At 47.3% G+C, this 17,523-nt stretch overlaps 1 protein-coding gene across 1 annotated transcript; it reads right to left on the bottom strand.

Annotated features, from left to right (window-relative positions):
- Nucleotides 1–12,002: 12,002 nt before the first annotated feature.
- LOC105006088 (hyaluronidase-5-like) lies at nucleotides 12,003–13,819 on the bottom strand. Its single transcript, XM_010864430.2, has 3 exons — nucleotides 12,935–13,819; nucleotides 12,630–12,719; nucleotides 12,003–12,431 (listed from the first exon to the last, which is right to left on the bottom strand). Exons 1-3 carry the CDS (start codon nucleotides 13,817–13,819, stop codon nucleotides 12,003–12,005), a joined length of 1,404 nt encoding a protein of 467 aa, XP_010862732.2.
- Between the last annotated feature and the right edge of the window lie 3,704 nt (nucleotides 13,820–17,523).

The raw sequence follows: 17,523 nt of genomic DNA, 5'->3' as shown, positions 1-17,523 counted from the left end.
AACAATTACATTTGTTCAGTCAGTACAAATAAAACATTAAGGGAAATAGAGCCTACCCAATAGTTTTGTATAAATGTTTTGTATGTGTTATGTCTATCATATTCTTTATTCATCTTCCTTATTGATTTCTTTATTGATTGTTTTTATATTTTTATAAAATGAGAGAGCGGTTTGACGCCACAGGCTTCCCAGTAGATGGACATAGCAGAATGTGGGGGTTAAGGCTATGTGTGCCTGGTTTCCCTGATCCCCTTCTGATATACAACTCAAATCAAGAGTATGATAGACAAAATTCACACCCCATACACCTAGTTCTCTGTGATGCTCTCCCTTCATTACTGCTCTGACAATACAAATGGAAAAGAAATGCTTGCTCTACTTATATTACACAGCAATATCTACACATTTTTTGTTCCCAGAGTTTATCCAAGCTTTCTAGAGAGAAAAAATATAGATTAGTTGCCAGAATCCAAACTAATGAATCTCCAATATTTCGATAATAGGTTTTATGTGATGGAGATTAGATGCGAATGTGAATGGATTTTTAAACACATCGATATCAATGCTTCTCTCTTTTTCTTTCAGTAGACGGCTTGCTTTAGAAGAGGATTGGAATTTTTGCTGCATTGGATTTAAGAGAGGCGATGGTCCAGACTAAGAGCGGATCAAAACCCTTTAATGACGGAAAACATTTAGAGGACCGTGACGTTGCCCGGTATGGCGCAGCCGGGGCCCCACCCTGGAGCCAGGCCCGGGGTTGGGGCTCGTATGCGGGCGCCTGGTGGCCGGGCTTTTCCACATGGGGTCCGGCTGGGATCAGCCTGAAGGAGCGACGTGGGGCTGCCTTCCCATGGGCTCACCACCTGCAGGAGGGACCATAAAGTGGTCGGTGCGTAGAGGATCGGGCGGCAGTCGAAGGCGGGGGCCTCGACAACTCGATCCCTGGACACGGAAACTAGTTCGAGGGACATGGAACGTCACCTCGCTGGCGGGGAAGGAGCCTGAGATTGTGCGTGAGGTTGAGAGGTTCCGACTAGAGATATTCGGGATCACCTCTACGCACGGCTTGGGCTCTGGAACCACACTCCTTGAGAGAGGATGGACTCCACCACTCTGGAGTTGCCCATGGTGAGAGGCGGCGGGCTGGTGTGGGTTTGCTCATAACTCCCCAGCTCTGCCGCCATGTGTTGGAGTTTACCCCGCTGAACGAGAGGGTCATTTCCCTGCGCCTACAGGTCGGGAATAGGTCTCTCACTGTTCCTGTGCCCAAGGGCCGAAAGGCAGAGCAGAGTACCCGACCTTCTTGGAGTCTCTGGGAGGGGTGCTGGAAAGTGCTCCAACTGGGGACTCCATCTTTCTACTGGGGGACTTCAATGCCCACGTGGGCAATGACAGTGACACCTGGAGGGGCGTGATTGGGAGGAACGGCCCCCCTGATCTGAACCCGAGCGGTGTTCAGTTATTGGACTTCTGTGCTAGTCACAGTTTGTCCATAACGAATCCCATGTTCAAGCATAAGGGTGTCCATCAGTGCACGTGGCACCAGGACACCCTAGGCCGTAGGTCGATGATCGACTTTGTTGTCGTTTCATCTGACCTGCGGCTGTATGTCTTGGACACTCGGGTAAAGAGAGGGGCGGAGCTGTCAACTGATCACCACCTGGTGGTGAGTTGGATCCGATGGCGGGGAAGGAAGCTGGACAGACTCAGCAGATCCAAGCGTACTGTAAGGGTCTGCTGGGAACATCTGGCCAAGTCTCCTGTCAGAGAGATCTTTAACTCCCACCTCCGGCAGAGCTTCAACTGGATCCCGAGGGAGGCTGGAGATTTTGAGTCCGAGTGGACCATGTTCTCCACCTCCATTGTCGAAGCAGCCACTCGGAGCTGTGGCCGTAAGGTCTCCGGGTGTCTGTCGAGGAGTCAATCCCCGAACCCGGTGGTGGACACCGGAAGTAAGGGATGCCGTCAAGCTGAAGAAGGAGTCCTATCAGTTCGGTGAGGCCATGGAGAAGGACTATCGGCTGGCCTCGAAGAGATTCTGGCAAACCGTCCGGTGCCTCAGGAGAGGGAAAGGGTGCCCTACCAACGCTGTTTACAGTGGAGGTGGGCAGCTGTTGACCTCAACTGGGGATGTCGTCGGGCGGTGGAAGGAGTTCTTCAAGGATCTCCTCAATCCCGTCGTCACGTCTTCCATTGAGGAAGCAGAGGCTGAGGGCTCAGAGGTGGACTCGTCCATCACCCAGGATGAAGTCACTGAGGTAGTCAAGAAACTCCTCGGTGGCAAGGCACCGGGGGTGGATGAGATCCGCCCTGAGTACCTCAAGTCTCTGGATGTTGTGGGGCTGTCTTGGTTGACACGCCTCTGCAGAATCTCGTGGCGGTCGGGACAGTGCCTCTGGGATGGCAGACCTGGGTGGTGTTCCCTCTTTTTAAGAAGGGGGACCGGAGGGTGTGTTCCAACTACAGGGGGATCACACTTCTCAGCCTCCCCGGGAAAGTCTATGCCAGGGTACTGGAGAGGAGAATACGGCCGATAGTAGAACCTTGGATTCAGGAGGAACAGTGTGGTTTTCGTCTGGGCAGTGGAACACTGGACCAGCTCTATACCCTCTACAGGGTAATGGAGGGTTCATGGGAGTTTGCCCAACCAATCCACATGTGTTTTGTGGATTTGGAGAAGGCATTCGACTGTGTCCCTCGCGGCATCCTGTGGAGAGTGCTTCGGGAATATGGGGTCCTGGGTCCTTTGCTAAGGGCTGTCAGGTCCCTGTACGACCGAAGCAGGAGCTTGGTCCGCATAGCCGGTAGTAAGTCAGACTTGTTCCCAGTGCATGTTGGACTCCGGCAGGGCTGCCCTTTGTCGCCGGTTCTGTTCATAATTTTTATGGACTGAATTTCTAGGCACAGCCAGGGGCCGGAGGGTGTCAGGTTTGGGGACCACACGATTCCGTCTCTGCTCTTTGCGGATTATGTTGTCGTGTTGGCCCCTTCAAACCAGGACCTTCAGCATGCACTGGGACGGTTTGCAGCCGAGTGTGAAGCAGTTGGGATGAAAATCAGTACCTCCATATCCGAGGCCATGGTCCTCAGTCGGAAAAGGGTGGCTTGCCCACTTCAGGTTGGTGGAGAGTTCTTGCCTCAAGTGGAGGAGTTTAAATATCTAGGGGTCTTGTTCACGAGTCAGGGAAGGATGGAACAGGAGATTGACAGACGGATCGGTACAGCTTCTGCAGTAATGCGGTCGATGTATCTGTCTGTCGTGGTTAAGAAAGAGCTGAGCCGCAAGGCAAAGCTCTCGATTTACCGGTAAATCTACGTTCCTACTCTCACCTATGGTCATGAGCTTTGGGTCATGACCGAAAGGACAAGATCCCGGATACAGGCGGCCGAAATGAGCTTTCTCCGCAGGTTGGCTGGGCGATCCCTTAGAGATAGGGTGAAAAGCTCGGTCACCTGGGAGGAGCTCAGAGTAGAGCCGCTGCTCCTCCACATCGAGAGGGGTCAGCTGAGGTGGCTTGGGCATCAGTTCCGGATGCCTCCTGAACGTCTTCCTGGGAAGGTGTTCCGGGCCCGTCCCACCGAGAGGAGACCCCGGGGAAGACCTAGGACACGCTGGAGGGACTATGTCTCCCGGCTGGCCTGGGAACGCCTCGGTGTCCCCCCAGAAGAGCTAGAGGAATTGTCTAGGGAGAGGGAATTCTGGGAATTCTCTGCTTAGACTGCTGCCCCCGCGACCCGGCCCCGGATAAGCGGAAGAAGATGGATGGATGGATTAAAGAGGCTTGACTATTCTTTCTTGTTTTACTGGGTACCATCCCACTACTTTATAGTCTCAGATTGCGGTTTTTCAAACAGTTGTCTCTTATGCTTGACAGTCATGGTGAAATCAAAAGCAGTTTCACACACTAAAGCTGCTTTGAATTTTGCTACAGGGAAACAAGTAGACTACACGTTGACATAAAACAGGTATGCATGAAATGTCCCACCCATTACACACGTAATTACACAAATAACCTTCTAAATACAATATTTATAAATGTACTTGCGATTAATGGTAATACTGATTTATATTCAGATTCTTGCAAATTGCGAATTGTCATGTAGTTAAGCTTTCTGCAGAAATTCTGCAGAAAGCAGTGCAAATCACACATTTCTAACTACATGTATACATGTATATCTGCACTGAACTAAATTTAAATATTCATCATAAACCCATTCAGGGGTGGGATGGCCAAGAGATCAGACATGGAGGGTAGGGATTTAGGATTTGGTCACAGTGTAACGAGGACGCGCATGGAGGACGCGCGCCCCCCCCCCCGACGTGTTGTTCGGTGCGCGTCATCGCCGGCCTTCTAGCCACGCCGCTCCTCCTCCCACGGCACTGTCCTGTCTTGTTATTGCACACACCTGGTGTCCATTCCCTCATTAGGTTGCCTGTATTAGTTCCCTTGTTTCTGGGCGTCTTTGTGTGGTATTGTTCTATGTTTGGTGTTGTATTGCAAGACTATTGCACGCTTTTGCGCTCTTGTTGTTACGCGTTTTTTCGTTTAAGAAAGAAGATTAACTACCTCCCTGCGTTTGGCTCCTTTATTCACACACCCTGACACACCGTTGACAGAATACCACACCTCCAGAATGGAGCCAGCGGGGAGCGACCTCATCCACCAGCATGGGAGCATGATCGCGTCCCTGGGGGAGGCCATGACAGAGATGGTCCAGGCTATGCGGCGGTTGGAGGCGAGGTTGCCATCTGAGCAGCAAACCCCGACACTCAACCCGGGTGGAGTGCCCCTGCCATCGTCTCCACCGTCGCAGAGGAGGACCATTCAACTGAGCCTTCCTCAGGGATTCGGCGGAGACGCTGCCCAGTGCTCTGGGTTCCTGCTCCAGCTGGAGCTCTACTTTGCCTCCCTCAGCCCTCACCCGGGGGATAGGGAGAAGGTCTCGGCCCTTGTCTCCTGCCTGAGGGGCAAGGCGTTGGACTGGGCCAACTCCGTTTGGTCCACCAACAGGCCGGAGTTGGCCCATTACGGGGCGTTCGTCGGCCTCTTCCGGGCCGTGTTCGATCACCTGCCCGACGGCAGGGAGGTCGGCGAGCGTCTCGTGCACCTGAGGCAGGGGACAAGGAGCGTGCAGGCCTTCGCCCTGGACTTCAGGACCCTGGCGGCGGGGTCGGGCTGGAACGACAGGGCACTTATAGATCATTTCCGGTGCCACTTACGGTCTGACGTCCGTAGGGAGCTGGCATGCCGGGACGCCATGTTGACGTTCGACCAGCTCGTCGACATGGCGATCCGGCTGGACAATCTGCTAGCCACCCGCGGACGCACCGGGAATGATCAGCCCCCTCCGGTACACCCCGTCGCCGGACCTGAACCCATGGAAGTGGGAGGCGCCGCACGTAGGGAGACGGTGCGGTCTAGGGAGTGTTCCTTTTGTGGGAGGAAGGGACACTCTGCCTCCTACTGTTTCCAGCAAGAAAGGGTCGAGCGGAGGAAGCCTGACACCCCTACACTGAGTCAGGTGAGTAGACCACACACACTGTCAGGGCTCTCTGCGAAGCACATGACACTTTTGGTGGCCTTCCCTGATTTTCCTGCTAACTCTCAGTGTAAGGCGCTCGTAGACTCAGGCGCAGCTGGGAATCTTATGGACAGCGGTTACGCACAGAAACTGCGCATTCCGCTGGTTCCATTGTCTCAACCTAGGTCCATTACGGGCTTAGACAGCAAACCACTAGGCACTGGTCTCGTTGAGCACGTCACAGTCCCTATCACGATGACCGTACAGCACGCCCATACCGAACAGATTGAGTTTCATGTTATTCACTCTCCTGCTTTCCCTGTGGTGCTGGGTCTTCCATGGTTGTCGGGACACAACCCAACTATTTCCTGGTCGCAGAGAGTGTTGACAGGGTGGTCTCAGGGGTGTCAGGAGAGGTGTCTAGGTGTTTCCGTTGGTGCGACCTCGGTGGAAAGTCCAGACAGTGTCTCCGCAGTGCGCATTCCCCCGGAATATGCCGATTTAGCGCTGGTCTTTTCGAAGACCATGGCTAGTCGTTTGCCACCACATCGGTCCGGGGATTGTGCTATAAACCTAAAGGGAGATGCTGTGCCGTCTTATTGTCATGTGTATCCCCTGTCGCAGGCAGAAACCGCAGCGATGGAGACCTATGTGGCCGAATCCCTGCGGCAGGGGCAGATCCGCCGTTCCACCTCGCCCGCCTCCTCGAGTTTCTTTTTTGTGAGGAAGAAGGATGGGGGTTTGCGTCCGTGCATTGACTACAGGGCGTTAAATAAACCGGATCCGGTACTCATATCCTATCCCCCTGATTTCCCAATATATTGAGTCAATGCATGGGGCGCGCTTCTTCACAAAACTGGACATCCGGAGTGCGTACAATTTGGTGAGAATCCGAAAGGGAGACGAGTGGAAAACCGCCTTCAGCACCACCACGGGTCACTACGAATACCTGGTGATGCCGTATGGGTTGATGAATGCCCCGGCAGTGTTTCAGTCCTTTGTGAACGACGTGTTTAGGGACATGCTGGGGCGCGGAGTTGTGGTTTACATTGACGACATCCTCGTGTATTCCACTACGCGTGCTGAGCATGTGTCTCTCGTTCGCAGGGTGCTGAAGCGACTGTTGGAGCATGGCCTGTACGCTAAAGCAGAGAAGTGCGCGTTCTTCCAGTGAGCCGTCTCTTTCCTCGGGTTTCGGATTTCCGCTGGTGGGGTGGAAATGGAGGTCGATCGCATGTCAGCCGTGCGTAATTGGCCCGTTCCCACCACGGTTAAGGCGGTGCAGCGATTTATTGGGTTTGCCAATTTCTACCGTAGGTTTATACGGGGCTTCGGCAAGGTGGCAGCTCCTATTACTTCCTTGTTGAAGGGTGGGCCGAGCCGGATCACCTGGACGACCGAGGCAGATGTCGCATTTCGCACCCTTAAGAGAATGTTCACCTCTGCCCCGGTTCTGGCTCACCCCGATCCGTCACTGCCGTTCATAGTGGAGGTGGATGCCTCGGAGGTTGGGATAGGTGCTGTATTGTCCCAACTGTCGGGTACCCCTCCTAAGCGTCGCCCCTGTGCTTTTTACTCGCGAAAGCTCAGTGAGGCAGAGCGCAACTATGGCGTCGGTGACAGGGAGTTGTTGGCTGTGTTTAACGCCTTGACTGTTTGGAGACATTGGCTCGAGGGAGCGAGACACCCGTTTGTAGTCTGGACCGACCACCGTAACCTGGAGTACATCCGGGCGGCGAGGAGACTGAACCCTCGCCAGGCCAGGTGGGCGTTGTTTTTTGCCCGGTTCGATTTCACGCTTTCATACGTTCCGGGTACAAAAAACGCCAAGGCAGACGCGCTGTCTCGGTTGTGCGACGCGGGTGAAAGGCGGGTAGATGATACACCGATTCTGCCTGCCTCATGCATTGTGGCGCCGGTTGTGTGGGACGTGGACGCGGACATCCAGCGAGCGTTGCACAGCGATCCTGGGCCTCCTGGGTGTCCTGCGGGTCGTCAGTACGTCCCGCTGGATGTCCGTGACCGTCTCATTTACTGGGCCCACACGTCCCCTTCCACGGGTCACCCGGGCATAGACCGTACTGTGCGCTGCCTTACCGATAAGTACTGGTGGCCTGGTCTGGCTAAGGATGTGAGGGCGTACATGTCCTCCTGTTCGGTGTGCGCTCAGTGTAAGGCACCTAGACACCTTCCGGCGGGTAAGTTACTCCCTTTGCCCGTTCCACAACAACCATGGTCTCACTTGTCCATTGATTTTCTGACCGATCTTCCCCCCTCACTAGGCAATACCACGGTCCTGGTTGTTGTGGATCGGTTTTCAAAGGCCTGCCGGTTCCTTCCCCTCCCTGGTCTCCCGACGGCCCTGCAGACCGCAGAGGCTCTATTCACCCATGTCTTCCGGCACTACGGGGTGCCGGAGGACATTGTTTCTGACCGGGGCCCTCAGTTCACGTCTCGAGTTTGGAAGGCCTTTATGGGCCGGTTGGGGGTCTCGGTCAGTCTCACCTCCGGGTTCCACCCCGAAGCTAATGGGCAGGTGGAGCGTGTGAACCAAGACTTGGGGAGGTTCCTGCGGTCCTATTGCCAGGACCGGCCGGGGGAGTGGGCGGAGTTCCTGCCCTGGGCAGAGTATGCTCAGAATTCACTCCGTCACTCTTCCACGTCCTTGACTCCTTTTCAGTGTGTCCTGGGGTACCAGCCGGTCTTGGTACCCTGGCAGAGCCAGCCCGAGTCTGGGGTTCCGGCGGTGGACGACTGGTTCCGGCGCGCCGAGGACACCTGGTCCGTGGCCCATCGACACATCCGGTGCGCCGGGGTTCGCCAGAAGTCCGCTGCTGACCGCCGGCGCAATGACACCCCGGTCTACGCTGTGGGCGACCGGGTCTGGCTCTCGACCCGGAACCTCCCTCTCCGCCTGCCCTGCCGGAAGCTGGGCCCGCGGTTTGTAGGGCCGTTTAAAGTCCTGGGGAGAGTGAACGAGGTAACCTATAAATTGCAACTTCCCCCTGATTACAGGATTAATGCCTCGTTCCATGTGTCTCTCCTCAGGCCGGTGGTGGCTGGTCCCCTCCAGCAATCCTGAGGTGCGGGAGGTCCCTCCGCCCCCTCTGGACATCGAGGGGGGCCCGGCGTACTCTGTCCGTTCCATCCTCGACTCGAGGCGCCGGGGGAGGGGCCTGCAGTACCTGGTGGAGTGGGAGGGGTACGGCCCGGAGGAGCGTTGCTGGGTGCCGGCGGTGGATGTTCTTGATCCGGAGCTCCTCGCCGACTTCCATCGTCGGCGCCCTGATCGTCCTGCGCGGCGCCCTCCGGGTCGGCCCCGGGGCCGGCGGGGGCGCGCTACCCCCCTCGTTACAGGGGGGGGTACTGTAACGAGGACGCGCATGGAGGACGCGCGCCACCCCTCCCGACGTGGTGTTCGGTGCGCGTCATCGCCGGCCTTCTAGCCACGCCGCTCCTCCTCCCACGGCACTGTCCTGTCTTGTTATTGCACACACCTGGTGTCCATTCCCTCATTAGGTTGCCTATATTAGTTCCCTTGTTTCTGGGCGTCTTTGTGTGGTATTGTTCTATGTTTGGTGTTGTATTGCAAGACTATTGCACGCTTTTGCGCTCTTGTTGTTACGCGTGCCATTTTTTCGTTTAAGAAAGAAGATTAACTACCTCCCTGCGTTTGGCTCCTTTATTCACACACCCTGACACACCGTTGACACATAGCCTGAAGTTGGATAGGAGGTGCTTCATCCGGAAGCCAGTGGAGCGTGTGTAGAAGCAGGGTAACTTGAAGTGTTGCATTCTGTAGGAGTAGATTTTTGGACTGTGGCATTCTGTAGGAGTTGATTATTGGACTGTGGCATTCTGTAGGAGTCGATTATTGGACTGTGGCATTCTGTAGGAGTCGATTATTGGACTGTGGCATTCTGTAGGAGTTGATTATTGGACTGTGGCATTCTGTAGGAGTCGATTTTTGGACTGTGGCATTCTGTAGGAGTCGATTATTGGACTGTGGCATTCTGTAGGAGTCGATTATTGGACTGTAGAAGTTGATTATTGGTCTGTAGGAGTCGATTATTGTACTGTAGAAGTTGATTATTGGTCTGTAGGAGTTGATTATTGGTCTGTAGGAGTTGATTATTGGTCTGTAGGAGTTGATTATTGGTCTGTAGGAGTTGATTATTGGTCTGTTGGAGTTGCAGGACTTTGATGGTACAAGTAGGGAGCCCCACAGTCAGTTGCAATTGACCAGAGCTGAGAGGACCTAAGCCCGGATTTGTACTGCTTCCTTTGTGTGGTAAGGTTGTCCTCTATGAATTCTATAGAGCATAAAACTGCTAGAGCAAGTCATTATCTTGATGTTTGCAGAGAATAACGGAGTTGCCAGAGTCACACCAGAGTCTTTGCTTTCTGTGAGGAGGACATCATGGAGTTGTCAACATTAATTGAGACAGCCGGCCAGAGTATAAACACAGTCCTCATAAATAATGAATACACAAAGTATACTGCTGGGATACAGTATATCAACCACTCTCAAAACGTATTGCATATCATGCCATCACTTGTAATATTCAAAACTCCATACTTTCATTGCCTTCTATCTTTGACTTTTGTGCACATACAAGTGATGCGTATATGTAACTTGACATTTTCAAGTGGCTGTAATAATTCCTTCAAAGTTAATATTTTCCATAGAATAAATACTTAGCTCTCTCGGGAGATCTTGTGACTCATTTTACATCCATTGAATTTCGGCAATATAACCTTCTTGACAACATACTCAATGGTTTTAAATGAGCAGAACCTCTGTTTTTACAAGCGTCAAATGTCAACTGTCCAGCAACAAGTTCTGGTATAGGGTAATTGCCAATAATAAAAGCGTTTATTAGGATTCTACTTACGTGGTGTTTCAAGTTTTTGTAACAAACAGTATATGTTATAAGGAGAGTTAAAAAGGTGCATTTCGAAGAGATTACAGTATTTCATTCATCCCCAGAGCTTTCCATCTTCTAAATACAACTTCCCATCTCAGCAACCCTGGAGTACTCTGATGAAAGAAATGGGTCACTCCAGGCCCTCCCCGCCATTACTTATCCATACAGCATTCTTTAAAGAGGCCACTAAGGTGAAGCTAAGAATTATCTACTGTAAACTGCACCAGACATGAGTAAGGACTCAACTTAACAGTATACAGTCATAGTAGCCCAAGAAAACCCAAAGGGCAGGGCTGTTTCCAGACTTGTCTATTGTATTCAATCTGTTTGGTTCATCAGATACACTGTCTGTCTGTATACAATGTTTTGTATTGCCGTTGAGAGAGACAATGTCCCCTGCGTCATTGTAGTAGGAAAGACCACCTCCACCCTGATTAGTGGAACTTCTCTCTATTTGCAGACGCTCACCCATGTCACATCAGTTTGTGTCAGTGTAACAAACATTGTAGAGTGTAGTAAAGCTAATGTTAATACTGGTCCCCCAGTATTACAATCCAAACCAAGACACAATTATATCAGTAGTTCTAAAGGAGAGTAGAAAAATGAAAGCTTTGTTATGAAGACAGTCTGATATATTTTAATGCTTTTAATTGTCATTTCAATTTAAGATGAGTGTTTTTTACTACCTGAAATTATTTGGCCAACCAGCAAGGATTGTACTTCATGTAATCCATTACAGACAGTTTTATCGCAGCATAACCTTCAAAACAAGTGGTATCAAAGGAGTTGTAGTCAAAGTTCTCTTCCATACATTCTCTTGAGATGAAGCCGTAGTTAGATAGAGTTTTAACGCCCCCTACAGTTAGGCCTGCTTTACAACATATGCAAGAGTTTATTTGCATTTCTGTTTTTAATGTTTTATCAACATTCATTCTGAAATTCTGGCCAGATGTGACTACTCATTATGGACAGACATATGTTGTCAAATGAAGGATCACAAAGATCAAGGACCTCTGGTAAAAATAAATTGGTATGGTTTGTTATATCTTACTTACTATACCAGAGGCTGACATTATGCCCTATAAGACCTATTTCAAGTATCAGCATGTTTAGCATATTATACAATATATCAGTGTGTCATATTAGTTCGGTATCAGGTCTGGTAACGTGTGCTGTGTGTTTTAACAATTGCACAAAAACCTCCTGAGGCAAGATCTGTATCAACATATATCAAGTGGCGCATTGTCAGTGTTTGTGTATCGAGAAAAGGACTGTGGATTTCTCTCCATTTGTGCATTGTGTGTATGTCATATGTTATTTCTGACATCACTAAGACTAGATGTTAATAGTAAAGCACAAGCTATTTTTGTTCAAAACCATGTGAATCAAAGGAGGCTGATGGCACATTCACTGAGGATGGGTTTGTAGTAATTACTGGAACAAAATAAATGGAACAGTATCAAAGAAATTATTTCCATATGTTCGATACTCAACCAGTATGTTTGATACTCAACCATTTACACCATTCTAGCATTGTTAGCCATTCACCCCTCACCAGCCTCCTCGCATATAATCCTGCATTCTTAAGATATTAATACTGATGATAGAAGCCACAATTAGAAGTGGCTGGAGGTATTTGGTAGTTCCATTGCTCTGGACAAAGTTGGCGAAGGAGTTAAGTGTATAGGGGGACTGACATGGTTCTTTGGAGAAGCACAAACAGTCAAATCTCTCAGCAAACCATTCAATCTCATATTGGGACATTTCACCCTTCACTGACAGTTCTCCTGTTCTGTATCTCTTGATCTGGAAGGTGTATGGGTTGAGGTGTAGGTAGTCATTTCTGTCCCAGTGTTTTCTTATGCAGCGGCCATTCGCCTTACATAAAGCCTTGCTGCAAAGCTGTGTTGCCGTGGAAACATTCAAGATATATGGATTCATGATCTTCTCCAGGTGATGTCTGGCAGCAGAGCATGTGTCCTGTGAAAAGCAGTGAGATAGTGTTTTGCTTGTGTTTACATGGAACGTCAGTCTTTGGATTTGCCAATACATCAGGAGGTATGTCTTTGTGTGTGTTTGCGCATATTTGTGTGTGTGTTTGTTATTACATTGGCTTCTTGAAAGATGCATATACCATAAAAGTGTGAGATAAACAGTGTATAAAAATAGAATGTATACCTCTGAGTCTGTGACATCCATGTCTCCCCAGGAAATGATCCCAGCTGCTCCCAGGGCAGCAGCCTCACCAATGGTGTTCACAAGGTCATACTGGAAACCACAGTTTCCAGAATGAGTAAAATTCACAAGGACGCTGTACAGGTCCCCAAAATCGTACGAATCTCATCTTAAAATACAGAATTGAAGTGGGGAAGGTATAAATAATTTGAAATAGTATTTTTAGCTCTGCCCATGACACATGGGTTAATCTTCGATCAATTGATACATTGTAAAAAACGAATGTTTTTCAGACAGTTTTCACTGACCTCTGACATGTAGTCATCACCACTATCTTTGAAGACTGGACGGATGTAGGCGTAAATTGGAATGGCATAACTTTGGATGGGAAGCATGGATACCCTCATAGCTTCCTGAATGCGGTGGCGGACATACAAGCGGGCTTGGTAGGAATCTTTCAGTATCAACTCCAGGTAAATCGATGGGAAGAGTGCAGTGGACTCCTTCCATAGCCACAACAACTCATCATTCCTCTCTTGCTCAATCTTAGGACAACTCCCAGAATAAGAATTGATATCCTGGTTGTAGTCGTAGTTATAACAGTCAGGGTACAGGTAGAATCCCCAAAGCCTATTAGGACGAAGAGACTTTCCAATCAAGATTGATTGTAGAAAATATTGCTTTGCTGCACCCTCAAACATTATTTTAGCCCTGTCTTTTGCTTCATCATCAGATAAATTTGAGTTCTTGGTTTTAACTGTCTCAATTGAGAGATCTCGATAGATGTCCTTCCTACCCCAGTTTCTGACCCACTGTGGTCGCCATTCCTCCAAATCAAGGATGGCGAGACCTGGTTGGTCCATGGGGATGTAGTATTCAACGTCGTCTTTAGCCAGCTCACTGTGTTTCTGGAAATCCATCAGCTGTGGGAGTCCTTCATCATACATTTCTCCTGTGTCCTCATTCACATAGGGGAAGAGGCCAAAGCGGTCGGTGTAGAAAATTGATATTCTTTGGTTGGTGGCAGATTTCAAAGTGCTGCTCACTATCTGGAAGTGGGAGAGGTCCAGACCCAAGCCAAATCTGGTCTTGCAGAGTTCTGTAGGAGCATTCCACATAAAGAGGAAGGGGTACTTAGGATCTATCGGGGAGTCTGTTTTGGGTAGGGCCCAATTAGTGTCTAGTAGAATCATTAGAAAATAACATTCTCTGACGTGCAGTTTATGAACGGAAACCCAGTTCAGATTCATTTTACACTTGGTTCCTTGTAGATGAGAAAACAGAGCCTAATCAGTACAAGTTTATTGCGAGTTATGTTTTGGAAGTAGTAGCAGTATCACTAGCAAGCACATACAAAAAAGTACATTTATATAGTACCTACTTGCTGGCTGTATGTATGTTTTCTTTTCAAAGTATTTGTTTTTTTTTGATGCCATTATAATTGAAAATACAAACACAATTATGACATCATTGATTTAGCATTCTATGGACACCATCTACAAAAATAATAGTAATTTCATATCTGCGATTGCCTGACTGCCTATTTTAACCGCTCTACAGTAAAATGAGGAGTCAAATCTGTTTATTCTGTAATAACAATAGAATAAAATAATAAGCATGGTTTCCTCAAGAACACCTATTTATATTTGTATTCACCAAAATCTAATAAAATCAATATAATTTTTTTTACATTTAAAGCTCATTGAAGGACATTTAAAGTTGCATCAGCACTTTTCAGCAAAGTCAGAAAAATACAAGAGACAAGTTTGCACTGGCTAACCCTTCAAATAAACTTGACAGAAAGTGACAGTGAACAAATTTGTAGTTGACCAATGTAGAACATGTTAGAACATGTTAGATCATACCTCTTATGGATTAAATGTTTATGTCACTATTTTGTATCCCGCGATTATGTTCAGTATGAACATAAAGTGGTGCTACTATGTTCACTAAAAACATCTCAACTACTATTGGTCCGTAATGACTTTGTGTTGGCTATTAAATAGAAATTTAAAAGCATGTCTATTACGTTGCTTTTTTAAGTTTTGCTATTATTTTCTTCCTTAACTTAATCAAATTAAAATGAAAAACACCTTGTTACAAATAACATTTATGGTTAAAGTTAAGGTTAAGCATGACAGTACAGGCTTTAGGATTAGAAATAAGGTTAGGGTTAGGTTATGGTTAGGCATCAGAGTACTGAGGTTAGGGTTAAGATGAAGGTTAAAGGTACGGTAACAGCAAATAAAAAAAACCCTGTCTAAACAACTCAATTCCCCAAAAAAAATTTTTTCTCTCTTGCTGGAATCGAACCCGCAACCACTGGATGGAAAATTCAGGTCATCTGTGTTGTTGGGTCTGGGGTATCTCATTTTCCTCTTGACAATACCCCATGGATTCTCTATGGGGGTCAGGTCACGTGAGTTGGCTGGCCAATCAAGCACAGTAATACCATGGGCAGCAAACCAGTTGCCAGTCATTTTGGGACTGTGGGCAGGTGCCAAGTCCTGCTGGAAAAAAGAAATCACCATCTCCATAAAGCTTGTCAGCAGAATTTAAGTGCTCTAAATTCTCCTGGCAGATGGCTGCATTGACTCTTGACTTGATAAAACACAGTGGACCAACACCAGCAGAGGACATGGGACCCCAAATCATCACTGACTGTGGAAATGTCATACTGGACTTCAAGCAACTTGGATTCTGTGCCTCTCCACTCTTCCTCCAGACTGGGACCTTGATTTCCAAATGAAATGCAAAATGTACTTTCATCTCAAGAGAGGACTTTGGACCACTGAGCAACAGTCCAGTTGTCTTTCTCCTTTGCCCAGATAAGATGCTTCTGACATTGTCTCTGATTCAGGAGTGGCTTGACACTAGGAATGCAACATTTTAACCCATTTCCTGGACACGTCTGTGTGTGGTGGCTTTTGATGTGCTGACTCCAGTCTCAGTCCTCTCCTTGTGAAGCTCCCCCAAGTTCTTGAATCTGCTTTGGTTGACAATACTCTCAAGGCTGTGGTCATCCCTGTTGCTTGTGCACCTTTTCATACCACACTTTTCCCTTCCAGTCAACTTTCCATGAACATGCTTTGATGCAGCACTCTGCGAACAGCCAGCCTTTTCAGCAATGACCTTCTGTGGCTTACCCTCCTCGTGGAGGGTGTTAATGAGTGTCTTCTGGACAACTGTCAAGTCAGCAGTCTTCCCCATGATTGTGGTTGTGTGTACTGAAGGCTCAGGGAGTTAATTAGCTGATTATAGCTCTTCTCAGTCAACATTTCTGTATTGTAAAGTTTTTTTATTCTAATTTTGAGATACTGGATATATGATTTCCATGAGCTGTAAGCCGTAATCATCAAGATTGAAACAAAAAAGGCATGAAATGTTTCACTTTAAATGATGTGTAATGAATCTAGAATATATTAAGGGGTCACGTTTTGATTTGAATTACGTGAAAAAACTTTTCCACAACATTAAAAATGTTTAAGATGCACCTGTTGGTGCAAAAGAAAAACAACATACATATGTATATTTATATAATTTGTATTGTATTTTAAGGTATGATTAATGTTATTGTTATTAAAGAAACGTATGAAGAACTGTACATTATTACTGTAAATTCTATTCTCTTTTTATTACTACATTGGATGTATGCCAAATCTATAAATTATTTATTACATTTAAAATGGATTTGCTTCTTAATAGTTTGTAAGGTACAGTCATTGCATGCACTATGCTATGTATGTGGTTGTTTATAATACTATTAAAGAAATACAATCGTTTTTAAGACTTCATATGCCACTTCTACAATTTGTTTCTCTTGTTGCAGGTGTACAACCGGTCCCAGGTAAGATTGCTGACAAATTTCTCCATTCTTTTAGGGGCTCTATGATATCTGCCTATTGAGTTTTCTAAAATCTATGCACACAACCTACTTGCCTTCTATCACACTATGTTCAAAGATAGCTCAGGAACTGATGGTTCCAGTGGAATGCTATTGAAACTGCTGAACTTAAAGAAATTAGGTGTGAAACATGGTTGTCGTGAAACTTACTTGGCAATAAAACTCTTTCTGATTCTGAGAGCCAAGAAGGAGCTAGTGTGATCCTACTGGGCAATATTGACTTGCTTCGGGAAAAAACCTTTTTAGAAATGATTACTTTATAAACGTGAAGTACAAGTGCTCAAAAAAAATACACAGTCCTCTGAAATGTTGGCTAATGGTAAAGTCTACAAATTGTAGGGCACAATGTTCCAATCTACTTTTGGGAACAAAAAACTACTGATATCAGATGTTTCATCAACAAAATAAATATTCACCTTGTTAGAGCTTTTAGAACTCGATCCATAGCCCCCCACTGCCAGCCTCTGGGCTTCCTCTACCAATGCAGAGTGGAAATGACCTGATGTTTTAGATTTATACATCAGGTGGCTCACTGTTCTTTTCAGGTTAGTGTGTTTTTTTGTCCATGTATACAGTATAACAACTTGTATGTTAGCAATCAAATTTGAACTGAGATCATTTAGAACAAAACAGTCATAATTTACATATAAACCCACAACAATGTGTTTTCCAAGAGTAGACAACTCATTGCTCATCTAGAATTTAAAACTTTGTTTTTTAAATTGTCTTAACCATTCAGACCGCATTAAATGGTTTTGCATTAACTCCAACTGTAGCATTGCACAGAAAGCTCTGGTGAAAATGTAAATAAATACTTATTTTCACGATAGAAAATGATAATTTATGCTCATTTATTACTTTGATGTTCTTCTGATATTCTCAGGGAATTATTTGTTTGTGTTTTATTGACGCAAACAAGATTAATACAAGCTTTTCCATTCATGGTAGTTGATATCTGGTTTATCACAGCATCACTCAATATCCTTTTAATAT

This window comes from Esox lucius, chromosome 19 (assembly GCF_011004845.1).
Source record: "Esox lucius isolate fEsoLuc1 chromosome 19, fEsoLuc1.pri, whole genome shotgun sequence".
In the NCBI taxonomy this organism is placed as follows: Eukaryota; Metazoa; Chordata; class Actinopteri; order Esociformes; family Esocidae; genus Esox; species Esox lucius.
The sequence above is the reverse complement of the archived record's forward strand: the minus strand, read 5'-3'. Positions and strand labels throughout refer to the sequence as shown.

What these genes read in the sequence shown, in the direction of transcription:
- LOC105006088 (XM_010864430.2), bottom strand. Translation starts at nt 13,819, where the DNA reads ATGATTCTACTAGACACTAATTGGGCCCTACCCAAAACAGACTCCCCG. An exon ending in GTGATGACTACATGTCAGAG is followed by an intron (nt 12,720 to 12,934) that starts GTCAGTGAAAAC and finishes TGTGGTTTCCAG; the next exon opens with TATGACCTTGTGAACACCAT. An exon ending in TGGATGTCACAGACTCAGAG is followed by an intron (nt 12,432 to 12,629) that starts GTATACATTCTA and finishes TGCTTTTCACAG; the next exon opens with GACACATGCTCTGCTGCCAG.